The sequence below is a fragment of the Musca domestica genome, unplaced genomic scaffold (genome assembly GCF_030504385.1).
Source record: "Musca domestica strain aabys unplaced genomic scaffold, Musca_domestica.polishedcontigs.V.1.1 34, whole genome shotgun sequence".
Classification (NCBI taxonomy): domain Eukaryota; kingdom Metazoa; phylum Arthropoda; class Insecta; order Diptera; family Muscidae; genus Musca; species Musca domestica.
Window position 1 is genome coordinate 8,037,245 of NW_026712313.1, and position 25,226 is coordinate 8,062,470.

Consider the following 25,226-nt stretch of genomic DNA (forward strand, 5'->3'; position numbering starts at 1 on the left):
ATCCGAACTTATTCTAAAATTTGATGCTATTTCCGAATTTTTTGCTTTCATTCAATAAAATTTAAAAGAGAAATGTAAAAATTATGGCTTTTGACTTTCTTGCAGTTTTTTTGTCTCATACTGTATTTTTAACGCAAGACCTCAAAAAGCCCTTCAAAGCCTAGAAGGGTTTATATAGTGTTTTAAATATATTTTAGGCCCTAACATTTCGATAATATGAAATAGACATCTAAACTATATTCTCTATAAGAAGGTCCTTAATGGTCTTCTATCTTAAAAGCTCTTTAGATGCTTTTTTGTCTGCCGAGGACCTCTCAAAGTTCAGAAGACCTATTTCGAAGGTTCAGTTCAAAAAAGTGGTTTTAGTTTTTTTGATTTCCATCCCTCCAAAAATTAAATAGAAAATTAATCAAGAATACCCAATTATGGACCAAAAATAACTTGTACTTATGCCTATACTCCGACACTGTTTTCTGTATAGAGTTATGGTTTTATGATTATAATTTGAAAATTTGGAATTTTAAAATCGTGTGTGCCGAAACATTGTGTTTTCAAAACGTTTTTAATCTGGTGATTTGTGGTGCATGATATGTACGGTTACTGGAAGGGTTAAAGATAGAGAGTGATATAGATTAGGAGCCGAAAATTGTAGATTGATAGGTATATGTAGATGTGTTCAGGTGTCTTTTTCTTGGGGCGGGTGTAACCGATTAGGTAGTTTGGTGAAAGTGATTCGAGGCAATTGTGCGGTGGTTAAAGGTAGGCATTGGTGATTGAGATTAGAAGTGAAATGTTTGTTTTTGGATATTCCTTTCATTTGGTATTTTTCGTATTTTTTATTGGATATTCATGCGTTTGACGAGAAATCTTGGAGATTTTTTTCATTGAATACTTGTTGTTGTTTATTGTTATTATTTTGGTTTCCTTTATTTTTTTATAATTTTTCCTCAAAATAGTGTTTATAGGTAGTTTGTTATAAATTATTTTTCTTCGGATTTGTTTTCTTTTTACGATTTTTTTTTATGAAACGGCAGTGTTTTTTGTAGTTGTTGTTTGTCCGCAGTTGTCCATATGGCAGCATTGTTTTCAGTATATAAATATGTATGATTTTTTGAAGAATTTTGAATGATGTGTGTATTGATGGAGCTTCTATGACTTCCTCATACTTGGGCAGTCAATGGCATGTTCAATATTTTAAATATTTTTTTTCGTAGTTTCTCAAATATCAACAATTTCAAAATCATCATCATCCTCTTTGCTGACTGTCAAAATTGTTTGGGATTTTCATTCAAACATTTGTAAACAATAAAATATTTTATTTTTTCGATTTACTGAAAACATGGCCTTTCGTGTGCCCACTTTTCATTTTTTCCTCTCCGATTTTTGTTATTGTTTTTGTTTATTAATCAATTAATAATCTGTTTACGCTGCCTATCGTTTCATTCTCTGGTCGATGGATGTAAAGGGGGATCCCCTTATTTCCATCTCCGCCAATTTTGTGGGTCCGAAAGGTGCCATTCAATGGATCACACCCGTTGAGGCCCCACTACTGCCGCTAATTAATGGTTCGCGCGAATTAACGGATGTATTCGATGGATCCAGATGTTGCTTTTCACTGGCCAGCGTGAATTCCGTTGACGTTTCCACTGAGTCATGTTGACTTTGTGTCTGTTCATGGCGTCTCGGTTTCGCTACATTGGCGGCATCTTTGCTTTGAGCAGTTCCATCGGAGGCCGGATAGCTGGAGACACGTTTTAATGCCTTTGGGGTTGGGGGAAAAGATCATAATAAAAATTACATTATTTTTAATACAAAATATTATTAATTTCAAATTAAAATCAAAAATATTTCTAGAAACAAACACAAACATGCTTACAAAAAATATTATAGAAAATTACAAAAACAACAAAAGTGCATTCCTTTTTACAAAAGGGGAATTGTAAATCAAAATAGTTTTTTTTTTTTAATAGACAGGTTTTTTTTAAATATGTTTTAAAGGGTTTACAAAGGTGGATTTTTTACAAATAATTTTTTCCAAAGGATTCACCATCGTAAAAATATTTTTTTTCAAAGGATTCAGAAACGTGGATTTTTCAAAACATTTTTTCAAAGGATTCACCATCGTGGATTTAATAAAAAATTTTTTTTTCAAAAAACTTACAAACGTGGATATTTTTAAAAATATTTTTTTCAAAGGCTTCATAAACGTGGATTTTTTAAAAATATTTTTTTCATTGAACCAATAAACGTGTATTTCTTTAAAAAATATTTTTTTCATTGAACCAATAAACGTGTATTTCTTTAAAAATATTTTTTTCATTGAACCAATAAACGTGTATTTCTTTAAAAATATTTTTTAAAGGATTCACAAACGTGGATTTTTAAAGAATATTTTTTTCAAAGGATTCACAAACGTGGATTTTTAAATTGTTTTTCTTCAAAGGATTCACAAACGTGGATTTTTATTTTTTTTTTCTTCAAAGGATTCACAAACGTGGATTTTTTTTCTTCAAAGGATTCACAAATGTGGGTTCATTAAAAGTATTTTTTTCCAAAGGACATCTAGACGTGCTTTTTGAAAATATTTTTTCAAAGGACATTTAGACGTGGATTTTTTAAAAAATATTTTTACCGAACGACATCTAGACGTGGACTTTTGTTAAAAATATTTACAGGTCGGAGGACATTTTGGAGGTCGTGCAAACGTCTTCTACGTCCAAAGAACCTTTTACATGTCAAAGGACTTTTTTGAGGTCGTGGAAAGGGTCTATATGGTCAAAAGATATTTTACAGGAACGAGGAATTTTTAGAGATCATGGAAAGGTCTTCTATGATCAAAGGACCATTTACAAGTCGAAGGACTTCTTGGAGGTCGTTCAAAGACCTTCAATGGCCAAAGGAACTTTTACAGGTCGGAGGACTTTTTGGAGGTCGTGGAAAGGGGCTATGTGGTCAAAAGATATTTTACAGGTCCGAGGAATTTTTTGAGATCGTGGAAAGGTCTTCTATGATCAAAGGCCCTTATACAAGTCGAAGGACTTCTTGGAGGTGGTTCAAAGCCCTTCAATGGCCAAAGGACCTTTTACAAGTCTGAGGTGTTTTTAAGGTCGTCGAAAGGCCAGAGGACCTTTTATAGGTCGGATGACTCTTTTGAGGTCGTTGAAAGGTTTCTATGGAGGACTTCTTGGAGGTTGTCGAAAGGCCAAAGGACCTTTTATAGTAATGACTTTTTACAGGTCGGAGGACTTTTTGGAGGTCGTTGAAAAGTTTCTATGGAGGACTTTTTTGAGGTCGTCGGAAGGTCTTCTATGATCAAAGGACCCTTTACAAGTCGGAGGAATTCGTTTTAAGGCCTTCAATGGCCAAAGGACTTTTGGAGGTCATCGAAAGGCCAAAGGACCTTTTATAGTTCGGATGACTTTTTGGAGGTCGTTGAAAGTTTCTATAGTTTTGAATGTCTTAGAAAGCTCTTCTATGGCCACTGGATCTTTTACAGGTCGTAGAACTTTTGGAGGTCGCGGAGAGGTCTTCTATGGCCAAAAAAACTTTTACAAGTCGGACAACATTTTGGAGGTCGTCGAATAATCGTATATTGTAAAATCGCCTTTTGAAGTCCTTCGTGTTAATTTTTTAACCAAACTTCGGATATAATTCTCTTAAAATCGGGGATTCCTTAACTTTATATTCTACATATATTCAAATTCTCATGCAACCATGCAAAAATCAGAAAAAACTCAAAAACTGAAACCAAAAAACAACAGGGGGTGCCTTACGTACACTATTACAATAATCAACCGAAACTTTTGGATTTGAGGGATGTTGAAGGAAGATATTGAGGTGATGGTTGTGGTAGTAAGACGTGCTGATTTGAACTTTATTATTTCGATTTATTCGTTGTGGTGGTACATAGGGTGCTAGCAGTAGTAGTAGTAGTAGTGGTGGTGGTGGTTTTTTGGTAGTAGAGGTGGCGATAGCAATAAATCGTGGGCAATAAAAACAAGAAAAGAAAACAAAAACTTGTGCAGTTATCAGGTACAAATATACAAAACCTTATCGTTCAATAAATCCGCAGCATTCGACGTCGAGATCGATTCGGTGACGGGGCAAATATTTTTACTCGATGAGAATTTCTTACGTTTCTTTTTTAAAGCGGCTATAGCGGTCAGGCCTTTAAGCAACACAACAGAGGTACGCAAAATACACGGACGAACGAACGAACGAATGGGGAGAAAAAAGAAAAACAAATTTGGATACATTTACATACCTCCAGTAAATACACAACACCTACAAATCTACTTGTTTTCTCTCTGTTAGTTATCCTTCAAAGGACTCAAAAACAAAAAAGTTCCAAAAAATGTTTTTTTGGCAAAACAAAAGAAAACTTCATTTACCCGTTGGTGTGTGAAAGAAGTGAGAACCGCCAGCACTGCCATTGCCGCCATTGAGGGCAGCTGTCAGCCCACCCAGGGTGGTGGGTCCATTGACGTTCAAAGGTTTCAAATGATCTTTGCGTATGGTGGGTGTGGGCATACCAGCCATTGGTGCAGGGATATTGTAGCTCGGCCCAGTTGTTGATTCATTCGAATTACTGCTGTTGTAATAACTTTGGCCATTCTGCGAATAGGTCACCCTCACCTGGCCATGGACTGGGGACGAAGTTGTCGACGAATTACACACCGAATCTTCGGATTTGGAACGTCCTAACATTTTCGAAACATTACCCACTTTGGCTGCCTCGATAAGGGTACCCCATTTCTTTTTGTGACCCGCAATCCTTTTGTTGTAGGGTTTCAGTGTGGATTTGTTGTATTTATTGGCCGACTGCACAGTGTTCACCGTGGAAATGAGCGAAGGTGGTGGCGACTCCATGCTGTTGAAACTATCACTGGCACAGAAAGTGGCCTTCTTTTGCATGAAATTCGGTGTAAAGAGATTCGATAGGGTTGACGACAATATGTCATGCTGCTGTTCGAAATTGTCCAATGAGGTGGAAAATTCAGCCACCGGGGCTAGAGACCCTGTGGAACCCGGCGGAGCAATATTGAAACCTTTCATGAGACGCCGTTCCTTTTGGCGATTCTTTTTACCACCTCCTAGGGGGAAGAGAAACCATATAGTTATTTTTTAATTATTAAATCATTTAAGCTTGTTCTTAATTCTCACCTCCTCCCTGTCCCGCCGACACATTCGTATCCATGCCACTATTTTTGAGAATTTCCACCAGTTCACAACGGAATGCCGATATATCTTGTTTAATTTCATTGACGTCATCTTCGGTGACACCCTGTGACTCAGCCTTACGTTGCTCTACCGTTACATAACGTCTCACGAGGTTGCGCATAATTTGCTGATATTTGAAATCACGATCGTTGGCCTGTTGAGCTTTACGCTGGAAAAAAAAAGAGAAATCATAAGAAATATAATTTTTGGTATTATTTTTATACGAAATAGAGAACTTTAGAAAGGATGGGCAGGGTACAGAAAATTACTTATATCTTCAGAAGAGCTTTTAAATGTTTTATAGATAAGCTTTTCAATGTGTACTATCCAATAAAAGCTATCGAACTTCTTCAATTGAAAGGATAACCGGCATATATCTCGGCGTATATCTTCAGAAGAACTTTTTAAGATTTTCAAACTATGAAGAGCTTTTAAAGGGGTTTATCGACTTACAGAAATGGTCCTATATCTCCAGAAGAGCTTTTACAGTTATTTCATTTAAAAAACGCATTCGAAGTTCTTGGGGCACTTGGGTCTTCTTTTTTAGAAAAAGACTATGGAGGTCTGCCATGAATATAAGAGCTTTCAGAGAGGTTCCATGAATTGAAAAGCTCCTGAAGGTCTACTAGGTAAAATAAGAATTTCAAAAGGTCTTGTAAATACGAAAGAGCTTTCGGAGGCCTTCTATAAATAAGAGCTTTTGGATGTTTTTTTTGTGAAAAGAGGTGTTTTTAAAGACATTCGTTGGTCGAGGTCTTTGAAAGGCCTTCAATGGCCAGAGGACCTTTTGGAGGTCGTGGAACGGTCAATGGAGTTTTTATGGGTCAGATGAATTTTGGAGGTCGTTGAAAGGTCTACTATGGTCAAAAGTTTTTTACGGGTCGGAGACTTTTGCAGGTCGGAAGAATTTTGGAGGTAGTGAACGGCCAAAGGACCTTTTCTCGGATGATGAGGTCGTTAAATGGTCTTCTATGGTCAAAGGACTTCTGTAGGTCGGATAACTTTGTGGATGTCTATAACCAAAGGACCTTTTACATATCGGAGGACTTTTTGAATGTCTTGGAAAGCTCTTCTATGGCCACTGGACCTTTTACAGGTCGTAGGACTTTTTGGAGGTCGTGAATAGGTCTTCTATGGCCAAAGGGGCTTTCAAAGGCCTTCTATAAATAAGAGCTTTCGGAAGTTTTCTGTGAAAAGAGGGGTTTTCAAAGACGTTCGTTGGTTGAGGTCGTTGAAAGGCCTTCAATGACCAAAGGAACTTTTGAAGGTCGGAAGAATTTTGGAGGTTACGAACGGCCAAAGGACCTTTTATCGGATGATTTTTGGAGGTCGTAGAAAGGTCTTCTATGGTAAAAGGACTTTTACAGGCCGGAGAATTTTTTGGAGGCCGTCGAAATGACTTCTTAAACAAAGGACCTTTTACAGGTCGGTGGACTTTTCGGAGGTCGTCGAAAAGCCCAACGACCTTTTATAGGTCGGATGATTTTGGAGGTCGTTCAAATGTTTCTATGGCCAAAGGACCTTTTACATGTCGGAGGACTTTTTGAATGCCTTGGAAAGTACTTTTATGGCCGCTGGATCTTTTAAAGACCTTCTATGAATAAGAGCTTTCGGAAGTTTTCTGTGAAAAGAGGGGTTTTCAAAGACGTTCGTTGGTCGAAGTCGTTGAGAGGCCTTCAATGGCCAAAGGAATTTTGTATGTCTTAGAAAGGTCTTCTATGGCCACTGGACCTTTTACAGGTCGTGGGATTTTTGGAGGTCGTGGAGAGGTCTTCTATGGCCAAAGGACCTTTTACAGTACGGAGGATATTTTCTATTGCCATTTCAAAGACGATGATGAGCTTCTGAAAGACTATAAAGAACTCTCAAAGCTTTTTGCCTATATCGGCTCAATGAGCCTTTCATCTGCAGAAAAGGTCTCAAGTATCTCAAGAACTTCTGCTTGCAGTGCATTCATCAAGAGTCTTGGAGTTAGAGAAAAGCCCTCAATAATATGGTATCTACAGATGAGGTCTCAGCTTTTAAAGACATTCTGGTAACAAAAAAACTTTCGCTCTTCGTTTATCTTTTACAGAGCCTTTAAAATACATACATAAGAGCTCCTAATAAACTTCAATCTATGGAGAGCTTTTATATGTTTTCTTTCTACAGAAAAGCTTTAAAAGACCTTCTGTCAATAAAAAATCGATCAAGGGCCTTAAGGCCGCAGAAAAGAGCTTAGAATATCTTTAACTGCCGAATAGCTCTTATAAGGCTTCAGTTTACACAAAAGCTCTTAAAGGTTATCTGTCTACAGCACTTGTATTAGGATCCTATTATTTAAGAAAAGCTTTCTGCATTGCGGCTCTCAAAGGTCTCTAATTTATTTATGGAATAGCTTTCAAAGGTGTCTATCTACGGAAAAGCTTTTAAAGCTTTTTATCATAAGACATACATAACACTGCCCTAAAAGTCAATTCATCAATTCAGAAGAGCTTTCTAATGTCATCAATGCTCTCAGAATTTTACATCACATAGAAGAGCTTTCACAGATCATTTGCCCACATACAAAAAGCTCTCCAAGGTTTTCTGCCTAGAAAAGAGGACTCTAAAACAGTATGCCTACAGAAGACTTATGATAGGTCTTCTAACTTAAGGAGGTATTATATATATTCTGAGTACAAAAGAACTTCCTCGTTCAAAAAGCTTTCCAAGGAAAGCTTTAAAGACCGTCGTCATATTGAAAGCTTACAACTACTTACCCTAATTGTCTTCAAGTGTTCACGTCTCGCTGCCGACGAGCCACTGCAGAAGACACGTCGAGCCCACTTGAAGGCATACCATATGGACTTGGGTGTTGGAATTATATTAAAAGGTGGTGGACAAGTGCCGCCCTCTTCAAAATAGCTGATCCACAATTTGGAGCGGGCAAATTTCCACTCAACATCGGCACGTTCCTGAAAGAGGAAGAAGATATAAATTTTAGTTCAATGTAACATCTTAAAAATGCTAGTCTACCTACCGATATTAATTGATACGAATGATTCATCATGGCTATAAGCAGATTCAGCAGGACCACAATATTTATAACCGAATAGGTGCCGAACATTAACATGCCCCAGAAACGGGTGAATATTTTAATGCCATCCAATTCGAAGCTATCCAAATCGATGAGACCGAAAACGGCCCAGAACAAGGTTTGAGTTGTCTCAAAGAGGCTAAAGAAAGAGAGAGATAGAGAGAGAGCGAGAGAGAACAAGAGAAATTAACAAAAAAAACTCATGAGAAAAGCTTAAAAATCTTCACTTACTTGGAAAAACGCCGCCATACAATGCAGGCATTCGGGTCGGTGGTACCGTTCATATTGAGCAGAACATTTGTGGGCGAGACCTCGGGACATCTCTTCTTCTCCAGGTCAGCATAGTACCTAAAAGAAATTCTCCATAACTTATTTGTCGTTGTTTTATTGGTTTTGTTTCCCATATTACCACAACAACTGATTCAAACCACTCCCGAAGGCAAACAACACCAATACATACAAAAAGAAGAACTTCATAATATCCATGACCATGCGGGACAATGACACTTGCAGTGGACCCAAATGTGGATTAACCGAAAATATGTAAACCAATTTGAGGCTACTGAAAATGTTGGCCGCACTGAAGAGACCTTCCGAAATGAGCATTGGATCCCAGGCATCCCAACGCTCACGCGGTAGATCGGTGGCATGCGGATTCGTGATCATTTCTTTTTGTACTTGGAAAAATGACACCACCCTCAGGGCGACAGTGGCCACATAGAGGGAATTCGTAACGAAATCGATGACATTCCACATATCGTTGAGATACTCTTGGAGGCCAACATCCCATAGCTGTTTGACCTCGCTCCAGATTAGACCTTAAAGAATAAAATATAGGAAATTAAATGGAGTTATAATATTTGAGACACAATTTCAAAATCTCCGACTCACCACTAACCCAGGCCAATATCAACCACTCAATAAAGGTGGGCTTGGCACCCCTCTTGGTGGGCAACTCTTCCACTTGATGGACCATATTGTTTTTGCTGTCTGACCAAAACCAACCTCCAATAAATGTTTCAATACGCTGCGAAGCCAACATTAATAAAACTGTGAAATACCAGGTTTTATTGAGGAAAATTGAAAATGTTTTCGATTTTTAAATCACTCACATAAAAATGTAAAATATGAGGCACTGTGACAGATAAATTTTATAAAAGGTTTACGCATTGTTTGTCCAACACTGGAATAGGGCGCCAATATATAGGCCAATGAGAATATGGGAAACATCATACCTGTGAAAGAGGAAAAATATTAAAATGTAATAAATGGCTATAGATGACCTCTACAATAGTTCTTATTTATAGATGACTGCTTGAAGACGTATGTTTTACATTCTCTTCGGACTTTAGAAAGTCTAAGGTTTCTCCTATCCATATAAGAATTCTTGGAAGTTTTAAGGGTTTATAATTACTCTCTCTCCTCTTGAGATATAACAGCTTTAAATGGCATGTAGTGTTTTTGTTTCTGGTACCATTTCTCATCCTATGGACTACGATCCCAAAAAGAAATAATTTTAAAATTATCAGGCGCACCAGTCGATAGTCTTAAATTTGCATATTTTGCATTAGAAAAATATTTTGACATGACAAGTTTACGCTCTATTGTTTCGCAAGTTTGCGGGGGAGATTTCAAAAGGGGTGGGTTGATATATATCATCTTCCTAATAGAATTATTGGGACGTATGACATTTTAGGTGTACCAGGTTATTTCGCATTTTATAGTCGTTTTTGGTTATTTAAAATTTAGATCCATTGTGTGAGGGTGAGGTACCGGAAAGAGTGGCCCGATCCATTCCATCTTAACACCTGATCTTGTGTTGGAAGACACATTGGAACAAGCCGAATTTGAAAGGAAAATCTTGACCCATTGAGGGGGAGGTCAGTAGTGGTGGAGGAAGTAGTGGTCCCGTCTATCCGTTCTCCATAGCAGATCTCGTGTTTGTAAAAATATTGGGAAATGCCGAATTTGAAAGGAATCGGATGCCCATTTCATGTTTTATGAGTTTCATGGTTATTCAAAACTTTGACCCATTGTGGCGGAGGTACCAGAAGAAGTGGTCTATGCTATCCTTTATTCATACCAGACCTTGTGTTGGTGGAAATATTGAGATGTGAAAGTCTCTATTTATTATATCCTCAGCCATATGACTATAGAGGATATATATTATTTGGAAGGACCAAAACGGTTCTCATCATAATAACAATTTTAGACCCTAGGTTCTATTGGACCAAATCCGTATTAGGACATTTGGAGTCCATTTAGATAATGGCTGGTACGTATCATAACTGTGGAAGGGACTATCCGATTTGCTCTAAACTTGGTACGTCGTAATATTATTATCAAACTTATATCTAGTGCGGAGATGGACAATATCGATCCACTCGTTCTAGTACATTCCCCACAAAAGAAAATAAAGGATAATCCTATTTTGTTCCAACTCCTAATATTTGCATCAGTGTTAGGTCAGCTGCGAAAATGGACAATATCCATCAAGTAGACCCCCCACAAGGAGTCAAAATTTTGAATAATTAAAATTTTTAAAAAATGTGATGTAAGAATCCTATTGTCTTCAAATTACACACATCGCAATATCTGGTGTGAAGCATGGTCTGGTGTGAAGATGGAATGTATCGGTCCACGAATTCCGTTACCTATCGCACAATAGGTCAAAATTTTGAATATCCAAGGAGCTCATAAAACACGAAATTAACATTCGATTCCATTCAGACTTACCAGCTCCCAGTATTTCCATCAACAAAATATCTGTTATAAAGATGGTTGAGATCGGAACATTCCTTCTGGTACCTACCCCACAAAGAGTCAAAGTTTTATATAACCAAAGCGATCATAAAATCTAAATTAAGCATCCGGTTTTTTTCATATTTCACACATCCCATTAGAAGAAGATCTGATGAGAAGATGGGATGGGTCCACGCCATCAGGCACCTCCTCCACAGAAGGTCAAAATTTTCAATACCCACGAAGCTCTTAAAACGTGAAATGAACGTCCAATGCCATTCAAACTTAGCATATCTCAACATTTCTATCAACACAAAGTCTTTTATAAAGGTGGTAGAGATCCGACCATTTCTTCTGGTACCTCCCCCACAAAGGGTCAAAATTTTTAATAACCAAAACGATCATAAAATCCGAAATAAGCAACCGGTTCTCTTCATACTTCACACATCCCATTATTTCTACTAACACAAGATCTAAATATTATCACATAGCTCATATAAAGTGAAGGAGGTGGGCAATGTGGTCTAAACTTTGCACGTCGCAATATTTGTATCATATTTATTTAGGTCCGATACGAAATTGACAGTATTGGGCCATTCCTTCGGAACCTACTCCATAGAGGGTCAACCATTTCTATAATCATAACAGAAGTCAAAATATATTTAAATAATCGAATATTGGGTGAGGGTATACATCTGTACCGATTGATAATCTTTAACTTGTTATACCCTCCACCATACTCATCGAAATAATCATTCTAGACCCAACAAAGTATATGTATTCTTGATCAGCGTAAAATTCTAAGACGATTTAGCCATGTCCGTCCGTCTGTACGTTTGTTGTAATCACGTTACAGTCAAAACGAATTGAGATAGGAAGCTAAAATTTTGCACAGATCTCTCTTTTGTCTGCAGGCAGGTCAAGTTCGAAGATGGGCTATATGGGTCCACGATATTGTATATCCTCCAAATAACGATACACCCCGATATTCAGTATTTTGATGATTTCAGCCACATTTTTCAATGGAATTGTCTGAAATTCAACACAAGCGTTCACTGTGAGTACTTTATCTGGAAGATAATTATCTATACAGGCTTACGATATCGTATAGCCCCCATATAACGGTATCCCCCGATATTCGATATTTTGATGATTTTAGCCACATTTTTCAACGGAATTTTGTGAGCACTTTGCCCCTTTGTCTATATAGGTCCACAATATCGTATACCCCCATATAACGGTACCCCCGATATTCGGGATTTTGATGATTTTAGCCATATGAAATTATCTGAAAATCCACACACGGAGTTCCTTGTGAGTACTTTATCCTTTGAAAGATAATTATCTATATAGGTCCACGATATCACATAGCCCCCATATAACGGTACCCACCCGATATTCGGTATTTTGATGATTTTAGCCACATTTTTGAACGGAATTCTACACAAGGGGCCAGAAATAGATTTGTCTATATAGGTCCACAATATCGTATATCCACCCATGTATCGGCACCTTCTAATATTAATTATTTTAAATTCGGCCCGGCCGAACTTACTGCTTTTTACTTATTTTTCCACTCAATTTAACGCTTAGAGTAAACTCTTATTGCACCATTATTTTCCAACCAGCAATACTTGCGAGCGCTCTTTTCGAATTTTTCCAATTAGAAGTTAGTACATGTTTTTATATCACACAACATTTTGCTAAGGCTTTGAGCATTTGTGTCATGTATTGAGCATGTATGTCTTTGAGCATTTGTTTGTAACATGGAGAAGGAGCGAGATAGATCCATATTTATTTGGAGGATCTTCCATATATATCTTCAAACGATATCAGGTTTATTTCTGCACAAACTGGCCAATATCAGTTCAAATTATCTGAATCAAATTTGTTGAAAATCGGTTCGGATTTAGCTATGGCTCCCATATATATGTTTCATCTGATTTGGGGTTTTAAGTCCCTCACATACGCTATGTGCACTCCACAACAATGATCTTTGGTATCAGATACAGCTCAGAAAATTTGTAAAACTCGGTTCAGATTTGGATATAGCCCCCATACATAACTTTATCCAATTACAGGTTTACTGTGTACCAAATGACTAATATCAGCTCAAAAGGACTGAATTCTGGCACTTTCGGCGGAATTCAGTCCAGAAGCAAGTACATACAATTTTTAAGTCCCTCACATGCGTAATATGCACTCCACAACAATGATATTTGATACCGGACATCAGATACAGCTTTAATACTTTAAATACTTACTTTAATACTCTGGTAAATTTTATCAAGATCGGTTCAGATTTTTTTTATATCTTCGATATACATCTTCATCCGATTTTACGGTTATTGTCCACACAAATTGGATAGATTTTGCCATATTCAACCGAATTTTTACATTTTGTGAAACTCGGTCCGGAATATCTATTGCTTCAATAAATATTTTTTAATATAATTCTTATCGAGGTAATAGTCATTATTGATTTAGAGTTGCATATATTTCCCAAATTGTGAATAGTCATGATACGCATTCACATAAATTCCCAATATAACCTTTTTTGTTCTGGGAGCTCTACTAAATACGCATAGTGGTGTAGGGTATCATATACTGTCAAAAGTCTTTAATATTGCTATTGATGGCTATATCCTCAAATTTTTACCTGCTGGTTATGAAAGTTTTAGCTGATGGTTATGAGGAAGTAAACTTTAAATACTCACCTATTCTTATAATATCTAAAGCTTGTAAAGCCATATTTTTGCGGCGAAATCCTGGTAGGCCTTCATACCAAATGCTCGCCAGCAGTTGTTGGACATTCGAATGGGCAACAAACTAGAACCAATTAAGGAATAAAATAAAAAAATGTTGAGAAATTCAAAATTATTTCCGAGGTTTAAGTACCTTCTTTTGTCTTAATTTTATGGCTAATTTTAAACGATTTAAATGCATACGCTCGCCATGCTCATAAACTGGACCGGTAGGATCGTGATTTAGTAAAATTTCCAATTCATGAGAGGTGCGGGTGTGATCTAATAAAGCGGTGGCAAAATCCTGGCATTGTTTGCGCAATTCCTGGTATTCATTCTGAGGGGAGGGAAAAGAAATATACACATTTAATTTCAATAAATGGTAGAGTACAACCCATACCTTAAATTCATGTTCTAAAAAACTCAAACGTCTCAGCTCCCACGACAGCTCAAATGCAGTTAAAATAGGATCCTTCGAGGACAAGGCAATTAAACTAGGGCTGGCCAGAGCACGATAGGCATTGATGCGGGAACGCGAATGCCGCAATGAGTCCTCTTGCCGCGATTGAACACATTCATCACAGCCGCAGCTGGGAGGGGAAATACATATATTTTTTAAAATAGCTTAAATTAAATGTTTTATATTTGAAAATTTACCGCACATCATGAGGCATGGGCAGCACCGCACCGCGATCTAAGAGAATTTTTATTATTTCATAGTTATCACGATGTGCCGCCAGTATTAGAGGTGTTATGTCGGGTGTAAAGGTCGACGTTTCCTCCGGAGAAGATTCCCAGCTCTGCAATAAAATCCTTTAATGTATTTGATTTTCTTTTTGTAATCGATTTTCAAACCTACATGATTCCCCTCTATTGTAAAAGTAACATGCTCATGATCCAGCAACACCTCCACCGCCTCCACAAACTCTTCAGATATGGAATGTAATAAAGCATCTTTAGTATCGACATTATAGCTTATCAGCAACTCCACCATTTCCAAATTTTCATTATCAATGGCCATCAGCAGTGCTGTCCGCCCCAGTGGATCCACACAATTGATATTGATGTAATCGGTGTCTTGGGCCTTTTGTAGCATCCTAGGGGTAAAATTAAAAAAAAATTTAATATAAATTACGTATTTTACATAGAAATTCGGAAAACAGTTATCTTTCGTTAGATAAAAATGCATAAACAATTTTTTAAAATCTATCTCTAACAGTACAATATTATGTACCTTTTTGGTATTAATTTCCAAAACTCCACTTTATATCTGTATTGTCTTTATATCTCTAGCTCTAACAGTACAATATTTAGTACTTTTTTGGTACTAATTGCCAAAAACTCCACTTCATATCGTGTCTTGCCTTAATATCGACCTACTACATGCGAGGTTTTAAGATTTTAGCTTCAAAAGGACATTGCTCCAAAACTCAGTGTTTAGTACCATTTAGTACGAAATTTCAAAGACCCAGTTTGTATCCAGCATGTGCACTAATAGTAATCCATATGTAAAATTTTGGCATTGTTAGCTGCAAAAACTTTATTCTTAGTACCTTCTTTAAAGTACAGAATTCTAACTTTAGTTTCACAAAAAAAGCCTTTGCTACAGAATCAGTAGATTTCTTCTATAGAAGACCCTATGAACCCATATTTGAGAATGCTTTTTTGCCTGAATTTCTATTATAGAATAAATCTGACTAAAAACTGGTAAATATGTTATAACTGTGGAACATCAGAATTAAGATCTCTAATATTTTTAGGCCTGCAGCAGAATGTTCTAGAAAACGTCTATAGATAATGTTCTAAAGGCCTGACTCTCGAGTTTGTTGAAGTGTCTCGAGTCTTATCTACAAGATATCTTATCTACCAGAAGAGGATTCGTAAGGGGAGTCTACCCAAAATATACCTCACCAGAAGTCGTGCAATGAGGGCACTCAGAACACTGCAATTCATGAAAGATTTGCGAACAGCGCCCAATGGTTTATCTTTTATAGATGACCTCTTGATGGGATTATATTCTTTTAATTGTTTTCTCTTAGGTGACTCCTTTAGAGCTTTTTGAGAGGTCTTTTGTTTACAAAATGGTTTCCTATTTATAGCAGACCTTCAAAGGACACTATTTTCAAAGGTCCTTTAGGGTAGCGTTTCATTAAAGCCCTCTCTTCCATATTTGGAAGATATCTCAATAGATTCTTTTAAAAGTGTATTATTCATAGGAGATTTTCAATTCTCTTCAGTAAAGGCCTCTAGAAAGTGTACTGAGTATAAAATATTGTTTAAAATTTATAAAACACCCAAACGACCCTTTCCGGTTCTAAATTCCAGCATTTAGAAAGCTTCTCAAAATTTTTCTGTATATGGAGAACTTAATTTTAATTGAAGACTACCTAATTGTATAATAGTTTCTAGATATATTCTCCTCATAGAATAATCTTAAACTATCCTCTTTCTTGAAAAAGCTACTAAAATCTCAAGCTTTCTGGAGAGCTGTTTGAGGCTTCAAGTGGCCTTATACCTATAAACAAGTAATAAAGTGGCTTAGTTCGTCCGGACCGAAAGGTTAATACCCTCCACCATTTCGACGGAACTTACTAACTGTAAAAAAATTTCCGTTGAAAAATGTCGCTATAATTTTAAAAATTCCGAATATCAGGTGTTACGGTTATATGGGAATATACGGGAACGTGGACCTTTGCATCCAATTTTCTGCCAGAGAAGGAGGTACCTATTGCGAACTCGAAACACCAAGCTAATAGAATTCTGATGAAAAATATAGCTGATATCATTAAAATACCTAATTTTGGGATGCGCCGTTATGTGGGGGCTACACGAAGAAGTGAATTTGTATGGCGAATTTTCTGTCATAGGAAACAGTCCCAACTTCGCACTCAAAATTCCGAATTTTAAATAATCCTGTTGAAAAGTGTGTCCAAAATCGTCATAATACCGAATTTAGGGAAGTAGAGTAATACGTAATATATACAAAATGCGGACCTGTATAGGCAATTTTCACTGCTAGGAGATAGTAACCATTACAAAATACCAAATTTTAAACAATTCCGGTGAAAAGTATGACGCGAACCATCAAAATTCCGTACAGTTATATTTAGCCTATACTAAACCGTTAACCTCTACAAACAATTATCTGCCAAAGAAGGTATTGCCTATTACGAACTGAAAATACAAGTTTAAGATAATTCTGTTGAAAAAAGGTGGCTAACATATGGGGGCTATACGGAGGTGTGAACTTGTACAGAAAATTTTCTGCCATAGGTGGTAGGTACATTTTAACATTTTCTAAAAATTATCACATATCTCATATAAAGTGTAAAAAGTAGCCGATATATAGATTAAACCTGGCATGTCGCAATATTTATATCATATTTATTTAGGTCCGATACGAAATGAGCAATATTGGCCCATTCCTTCGAAACCTATAACATAGAAGTTTGAATTTGAATAATTATAACAGTCAAAGTCAAAATATATTAAAATAATCGAACATGAGGCTGAGGGTAGACATCTGTCGACAAAACCGACTGATCATTTTTAACTTGTTTTCTTTTGTGTTCCTCCACGGGGCCTTTTACTGCGAGCTTTCTCCCAGCAACCTTCTACCCAGAAAAATGTTTCTTTTTGTACAAGCGTACAAAAGCACTTTGGTGAGAATTTTCCAGAAAAAAGCGATTTCTTTATATTTGGCTGGAAAGCCACAAGTGGCTATCGTAAGAGCACTCCAGCATTTAACAACAACATATCCCAATATTCCATTCGGCAAATATTGAAAAATGAGCTCGGGGTAAAACCATTGAAATTCCAAAAAGTGCAAGAACTTACACCGCAACTGAAAGAAAATAAACTCAAAAGAGCTATAGAGTTGCTTCGCTTGTCCGAAAGTGGTGAACTGCCGAATTTGCTTTCCTCCGTCTCCGATGAGAAAACATTCGTTGTCCAGCAGTTTGTAAACAAACAAAATGATCGTGTTTACTTGCCAAAGAGATCAGCTGAAAATGTGCACCTTCGGTTGGCCACCATAACTCAAGCTCCGGCCATGGTGACGGTGTGGACCGCCTAACAGCCGATGGTCTCTCTTCGCTCGTATTAATCGACCATGGCATCAGAATAAATGCTGAATATTATCGCGAAAATATTCTGGAAGGTGTATTAAAGCCTTGGTCACGCAAACATTTTGGACGCAGACCTTCCAACAGGACTCAGAACCATCGCACTCAGAACGCACCACCCAAGAATGGTTACAAAATGAGGTTCCTCGCTTCATTTCCAGCGCACAATGGCCACCAAAATATCCGGATACCAATCCATTGGACTATTTTGTCTGGAGTATTTTCAAAAGCAAGGTTGGCACTAAAAAATACAAAAGTGTCGATCACCTCAAGCAAGCGCTTCTCCGGGAATGGGCCAAAATACCGCAGAGCAACATTCGGGCAGCGTGTGATGGTTTCATTGGCCGTTTGAAGGCCATAATTCGTGCTAAAGTTGGCCAATTCGAACAAATCTGAACTTATTCTAAAGTTTGATGCTATTCCGACATTTTTTGCTTTCATTCAAAAAAATTTAAAAAAAAATTAAAAATTATGGCGTTTGACTTTGTTGCAGTTTGTTTTTTTTTTATCTCACCCTGTATATTCTTGATAAGCATAAAATGCGATTTATCAACAATCCGTTGATCCTTCTGTGGAAATCACTCTAACTTCCGAACGAAATAAATTAGGTTGATAAAATTTTACTCAAATATATATTATGGCTGCAGGATTTTTGGTATTGAAAATGGGTCATGTAGGTCCACGTTTTGGTATAACCCCCATATAATGGTACCTCCCGATATTTGGTATTTTGATGATTTTAGCGACATTAATCGGAATTGTTTTAAATTTGGTATTTGAGATTCGTAATGGAAACTGCAGACTAAAACAGAAAATTGTCTCTGCAGGTCCACATTTTCGTATAGCACCCATGTAACGGTACCTCTCGATATTCAGTATTTTGATGATTTTAGCGACATTATTCACCGATTTTATTTTTAAGTTTCGCATTTGAATATTATAATGGCTTATGACAAAAGTTGGCTATACAGGTCCACGTCGTCGTATAGACCCTAATACTATAATGGCTACATTCGATATTTTTATGATTTTTACAGAATTTTTAACGGATTTTATTTTATTTATTTTTTTTTTTTTTTTGAAAATTGCCAAATTCATTCCAAATGGTGGGGATTTTTCAATGTTCGGCCCGGCCGAACTTACACCTTTTTTTACCTGTTATCATTTAAGAAATTTATATAATATTCCCAGATGTTTCAGTCTTTTAGATACAGACATCTGCCAGAGCTCCCATATCTACAGATGTAAAATTTATGAAATAAGACCATCTTAAAAACGAAACCCTTATGAAACCTTCAATTATGTTTCTTTCATTGTAATACCTTCAGAGGTTTACTATTTCATATATTTATCATTTGAATCTCTTCACTGGGTATTCTATACATAGTGAATTACTTCGTGCTATCTCCCAGCGAACTTCTACCCATAAAAATCTTCTTTTATAGCCATAAAAGTCCTCCCAGTATTCCTCAAATGCAAATGTTCTAAAAAATCCTTCAATATTCCTCAAAAGAGCCTACTGCCTTTTGTAGTACATTCAAAGGATTTGATAAATTTAAGATGCCTACCTATGAAGGATCTAAAGACATGCAATGTTTAGACGAAAGTTCCAGACATTAGTATCCACAGAAGACATCCCTATCTATATGTGGAAGAGCTTAGATGACCTTTCTGTCTCTATAATTTACCTCAATTTACTGTCTAGAAAGAATCTCAAGATTATCCAATAATAAAAGACCTCCAAAGAAATTCCGTGTTTGTCGAAAGAAAAATCTACAGTCTTTGATCGATAGGGGTTTCAATTCCTTCTATTTAAGAACGATTTTTTGATCTTGTATTTATAGAAGGACTCAAGTTCCAGGACTGTTTTTCGAAAATCGCCAAATATCCTTTATGTATATATCCTGAAAACCATCTTTGTTTACAGAATAAATTTTAAGACAATTCTACGAATTCTCACAATTGTTTTTTAAAGACATACCAGATTTCTTCCAAAGAATTACCCGCCCTACCTTTTATCCAGTACTCTAAAATGGTCTTGTATATATTTTCCAAAAAAGTCTCAAAAGACAGGACTTCACCCTTGCAGCATCGATAGCAGATTAAAGAACTTTTACAGACAGAATACGTTATATAGGCCTTGAATATGGCCTTCAATAGTCAAAGGACCTTCCCCAGATCATCTACACCTCCTATGACAAGAGGAGTTTTTTAAGGTATGCTATAAACCAGGACAGCTTTTATAGGGCTCTTATGATTAGAATGCTTTCTAATGATCTTCTAAACACAGAAGAGATTATAAATGTCTTTTATAGACAGATGCGTTTATACAGGTACTCCAAGGAGAGAAGATATTTTAAAATTCGTCCAACAAAGAAAGTGATTTTAAAGGTATTCTAAGGATAGACTACCTTTAAAATAGGTTTTTATAGGGTATAAGAAATGTGTATGTCCTCTATAGGCAAGTGAGCGTATTATGGCATTTTAGAGAATAAAAGGCTTTAACAAACTGTCTATAAACTATAGATATTTTAAGGCTCTTCTGTCTATAAAGTTGTTCACTGTCTATAGAGAACCTGCTCCTAGGTGATCTGTATCTTAAAAAGCTTTAAAGGTTTTTATATATTTTTGTTTCCTTCTCTAAAAATTATTTTACTCACTGACCTTCTGGTGCCAGCCATATCACCTCGTTCCACGGCCAACAGAAATTTCTTTTCCTCCAATGTCAATTGGCGTATTTCCTGATGAGGTCGTATGATGTTCTCCTCCTCCATCATGCCGTGGATGCTGTGGCGCTGGAAATAACATTTAAATCGAAATCAAAACAGAGCAGCAAAAACAAAACAAAACAGAACTCTTCTTAGACATGAAGGTCAGTCAGCTAGTCAGCCAGCCAGCCAGCCAAACAACCAGTAATAGTAGCACTAGCTTCGCAATATTCACGCATACACACACACATACATCCACTCCTGCCAAGAATCAAAGACCTAGCGGAGCTACAGTCAAAACTTACCTTGACCTTTTTAGCCGGTTCTATTTGTACACTAATGTGACCCGTACTATCGGTGGCATTGGATTTCTTTTCGGTATCCGAGCCGTTGCCTCCAGTGCCACTGCCGCCGCTGATGCTGCTGCCACCGCCACCACTGCCAGTGCCGTTGCCATTGGCATCATTGCCATTTTTTATTTTATTTAAGATGGGTGCCAGCACTGACTTCCTGCGTGCCGGGCTGACAAAGTGCAGCTTTTTTCCTTCGTCTGCAGAGAAAGAGAGAGAGGGAGAGATGTAAAAAAGAAACATTAGTATTTTAGATAAGTGGGGAGATAAGAGGAAATTGAATAAACCAAAACACAAACAGACACACACATACACCCTCACCCTCTGATGTGCATTTAAATGCACTTCAATAAATTATCCATGGTCCAAGGATAATACTAGGATATACGAAAGATGGATGGATGGGTGAATGGTGGAATGAATGCCTGATTTCACATTTGAAACATACATATGTGTGTGTGTGCGTGAATTTCACTGTATGGGTTTGTTTTTATTATGATGACATTGATTATGTTGTCGAAGTTGACGATCCGAATGCATGCAGCTGCTGCTGCCGATGACAATCTCCCCTACCCCTCATCATAATGATAATCATCGCAATGATGATGACTTTCTGATTGAATGGCGTAAAATTACATTAAATTATGCTGATTCACTGCGAATTCGATTAGAATGAAAATATATGCGAATATATGGAGAAAAATATGATTTATTTTCCCCACACACAAAAATATGGAGAGCATTGTTTGATTTGTCATCGCTCAAGGTTGCCAGTGAGGTTGTGAGGGAGGGGTGGGGGTAGGACACTGGAAAAGCCACTTAATTTTCCACAATAATAGACAATTTGGAGGACATTGAAATCGAAATTTTTCATCGCAATCCTCATTTGTCAGAGATGACATTGTTGCGTTTCGTTGAATACACAAAGCGATGTGGGACATCAATCAAATTGAGAAGAATATCTGGAAATATTTTGATTTGACAGGATTTCATCCTTGCAATATAGATAGCAGATTAAAGAACTTTTATGGACAGAATACGTTATATAGGCTTTGAAGATGGTCTCACCTCCTACGACCAGAAGAGCTTTTTAACGTATGCTATAAACCAGGACAGCTTTTGTAGGACTCTTATGATCAGAATGCCTTCTAAAGATATTCCACTCACAGAAGAGATTATAAATGTCTTTTATAGACAGATAAGTTTATACAGGTATTCTAAGGAGAGAAGAGCTCTTAAAACTCGTCCAACAAAGAAAGTGATTTTAAAGGTATGGTAAGGATAGCCTAGCTTTAAAAAAAATATTTTTATAGGGTATAAGAAATTCATATGTCCTCTATAGGGCAGTGAGGGTATTATGGTTCTTTATAGAAAGTAAAGCTTTACAAAGTTATATATAAACTAAAGAGCTCCTAAACTACTAAAGGCCTTCGCATTAGAAAGAGGTTCTAAAAGGTTGCCAGACCTTTGAAAGCCATCTAACGACAGACAAACTATAATCAGAAATGTACAGGGTGAGATAAAAAATCTGCAACAAAGTGAAACGCCATAATTTTTACACATTTTTTTAAAATTAAATGAAAGCAGAAAATGGCGGAAATAACATCAAATGTTTGTATAAGTTTGGATTTGTTCGAATTGGTCACGTTTGGCACGAATCATGGCCTTCAAACGGCCAATGAAACCGTCATACGCTGTCCGAATGTTGCTCTGCGGTATTTTGGCTCATTCCCGGCGAAGCGCTTGCTTGAGGTGATCGACACTTTGATATTTTTTAGTGCCAACCTTCCTTTCCAAAATACTCCAGACACAATAGTCCAACGGATTGGTCATTGTGCGCTGGAAATGAAGCGAGGAACCTCATTTTGTAACCATTCTTGGGTGCGATGGTGCTGAGTCCTGTTGGAATGTCCAAGGTCTGCGGCCAAAATGTTTGTGTGCCTAAGGCTTTAATACACCCTCTAGAATATTTACGCGATAATATTCGACATTGATTCTGATACCATGGTCGATTAATTCGAGCGGAGAGTGACCATCGGCTGTTATGGCGGTCCTCAACCCAACCGGAGGTGCACATTTTCAGTTGACCTATTTGGCAAGAAAAAACGATCATTATGTTTCTTTACAAAATGCTGGACAACGAATGTTTTCTCATCGGAGCGGAGAAAACCTAATTCGGCAGTTCACCACTTTCGGCGAAGCAAAGCTCTTTAGGTCTTTTGAGTCTATTTCCTTTCCCTTGCGGTGTAAGTTCTTGTGCTTTTTAGAATTTAAATGGATTTACCCCCAGCTCATTTTTCAATATTTATCGAATGGAATATTGGGATATGTTCAGCTCATGAGCCATTTTTCGGCCACTACGACGCGGGTTTCTATCTTCTTCTTCTTTAATTTTCGAACAATTTCTGCTGATGTTGCTGTTTTCTTCCGTCCACTTCCTTGACGTCGGGCTACGCTACCAGTGACACGGTAACGAGCGTCGGTATTTTAGAGAAAGAAAAACTATAAACTAAGGAAACTAAATCCCTTCAAAAGAGAAAGAATTTCTAGAGGGCTGCCATATTTTTGAAAGCCATCTGACGACAGACAAACTAAAGCCAGAAAAGCTTTTAGGCATGAAGTAGATATGTGAACTTTTACAGATATTCTAAGACAGAGCTAAATGTATTCTGGAGGCAGAAGGACTACTAAAGGGTTTCCAGAAATAGAAGAATCTTATAATGAAAGAAGAGCTTTTATAGAGTTCTAATGAAAAAAGCGATTTAAAATATCTTCTAAATACAAAAGAGCTTTTAATTATATTCCGTTGATAGATCTCTTCCATACAGAGCTTTACAAGGTATCCTACAGACAAAAGAGTCTCTAAAAGATTTCTATAAAAATAATTAGTACAAATGTCTTCTAAAGTAAAACAGAGACTCGCCTCTCTCCTATACACAGAGAAGCTTTAAAAGTTTTTATAGACATAAAATCGTTTTCAGTTATTCTGTAAATAGAGAAGGTTTGATGTTCCCCTAGAGTAGAAGATCTCTTAAATTTTCTGTAGATATGTGAGCTTTTACCGGTATTCTATAGACAAAAGAGCCTTTGAAGTTATTCTGAATGCAGAAGGATCTCTAAAGGGTTCCAGAAACAGAAGAGCTTATTAAAATCGTATAATGAAAGAAGAGCTTTTGTAGTGCTTCTAATAAAATAAAATATATGAAAGGCAGAAAAGTCTTTTATAGTCATTTTATAGACAAATTTATTCCGCAGGTCTTTTTAAGGTATTTTATAGACAGGATAGCTTTTTAAGGTCTCCTATATACAGATCCCCTACTACAGGTTCTCTATAGACAGTGAACAACTTTATGGACAGAAGAGCCTTAAAAAATCTATTGCAGAGAACGTTTTAAAGATTTCTATGTATAGAGGAGCTTTTAATATTATTATGTAGACCTAAGAATTTTCAAAAGTCTTTTACATACAGAGCTATTATAAGGGTTCTTATGATAGACGAACTTCTAAAAAGCTCTAAAGGTATTCTATAGTCAAGGAGCTTTTAATGGTTTTTTATAGACAATGAGCTGTTAATAGTTTTCTATTGACGAAGAGACTTTTATGGACTTTCTATAGAAATTAGTGTTTTCAAGGTATTTATAGACATGAGGGATTAGAAGAAGGGTTTCTATAGAATTCCTGAAGCTCTTGTATAGAGATGTATATGCTGTTCTATTGAAAAAAGGTCCCTTAAAGGTTTCTTGTGGACAAAATGACTTTCAAAGTTTTTCTAAGGATAGAAAAGCTTTTAAAAATATTTTTGGAAGTCTCCTAATATCAGAAAAGAATAAAAACCATTTATTGACAGAATATCTTTAAAAATTAATTTATAGGCAGAAGAGCTTTTAATGTCTTCTAACAACAAAACGTTATTTTATGGTAATCTATAATGAGAAGACCTTTTCAAAGTTATTATTTGGATATACTCGCTTTTAAAGGCATTCCACAGACAGAAGAGCTTTTTAGTGTCTTCGAAATAAAAGTGTTTATAACGATGGTAATGGTCTTTTCATGGCCTAGAAGCACTTTGAAAGGTATTCTACAGACATTGGACAACAGAAGATATTTTTATAGGAAAGAGAGCTTTTTAAAATTCAAAAGCTTTTAAATACATTATATAATTGGAAAATTATTAAGAGACCCTTTTAAATGATATACATAAACAAAATAATCTTTCACGTTTTCTATTGAAAACGTCTATTCGTAAATATAGGAGATTTTAAAATGCTTTCGAAAATATA

At 36.6% G+C, this 25,226-nt stretch overlaps 1 protein-coding gene across 2 annotated transcripts in view; it reads right to left on the bottom strand.

Annotated features, from left to right (window-relative positions):
- Positions 1–450: 450 nt before the first annotated feature.
- The window catches only part of LOC131803855 (transient receptor potential-gamma protein-like), a 65,849-nt gene continuing 41,073 nt past the window's right edge, over positions 451–25,226 (bottom strand). The window contains exons 3-19 of one of the 2 annotated variants that reach the window (XM_059125624.1): positions 20,902–21,146; positions 20,553–20,683; positions 14,624–14,861; positions 14,422–14,564; positions 14,165–14,354; positions 13,919–14,101; positions 13,738–13,849; positions 9,391–9,513; positions 9,170–9,328; positions 8,688–9,096; positions 8,510–8,626; positions 8,222–8,417; positions 7,962–8,156; positions 5,164–5,389; positions 4,392–5,093; positions 4,050–4,168; positions 451–1,761 (exon numbers count right to left, since the gene is read on the bottom strand). In XM_059125624.1, the coding sequence (XP_058981607.1) occupies positions 1,519–1,761; positions 4,050–4,168; positions 4,392–5,093; positions 5,164–5,389; positions 7,962–8,156; positions 8,222–8,417; positions 8,510–8,626; positions 8,688–9,096; positions 9,170–9,328; positions 9,391–9,513; positions 13,738–13,849; positions 13,919–14,101; positions 14,165–14,354; positions 14,422–14,564; positions 14,624–14,861; positions 20,553–20,665 (3,468 nt within the window). In that variant the 5' untranslated portion in view covers positions 20,666–20,683; positions 20,902–21,146 and the 3' untranslated portion in view covers positions 451–1,518. Of the gene's footprint in view, positions 1,762–4,049; positions 4,169–4,391; positions 5,094–5,163; positions 5,390–7,961; positions 8,157–8,221; positions 8,418–8,509; positions 8,627–8,687; positions 9,097–9,169; positions 9,329–9,390; positions 9,514–13,737; positions 13,850–13,918; positions 14,102–14,164; positions 14,355–14,421; positions 14,565–14,623; positions 14,862–20,552; positions 20,684–20,901; positions 21,147–25,226 lie in introns of those variants that run through there. The other variant, XM_059125625.1, reaches the window with a different exon arrangement.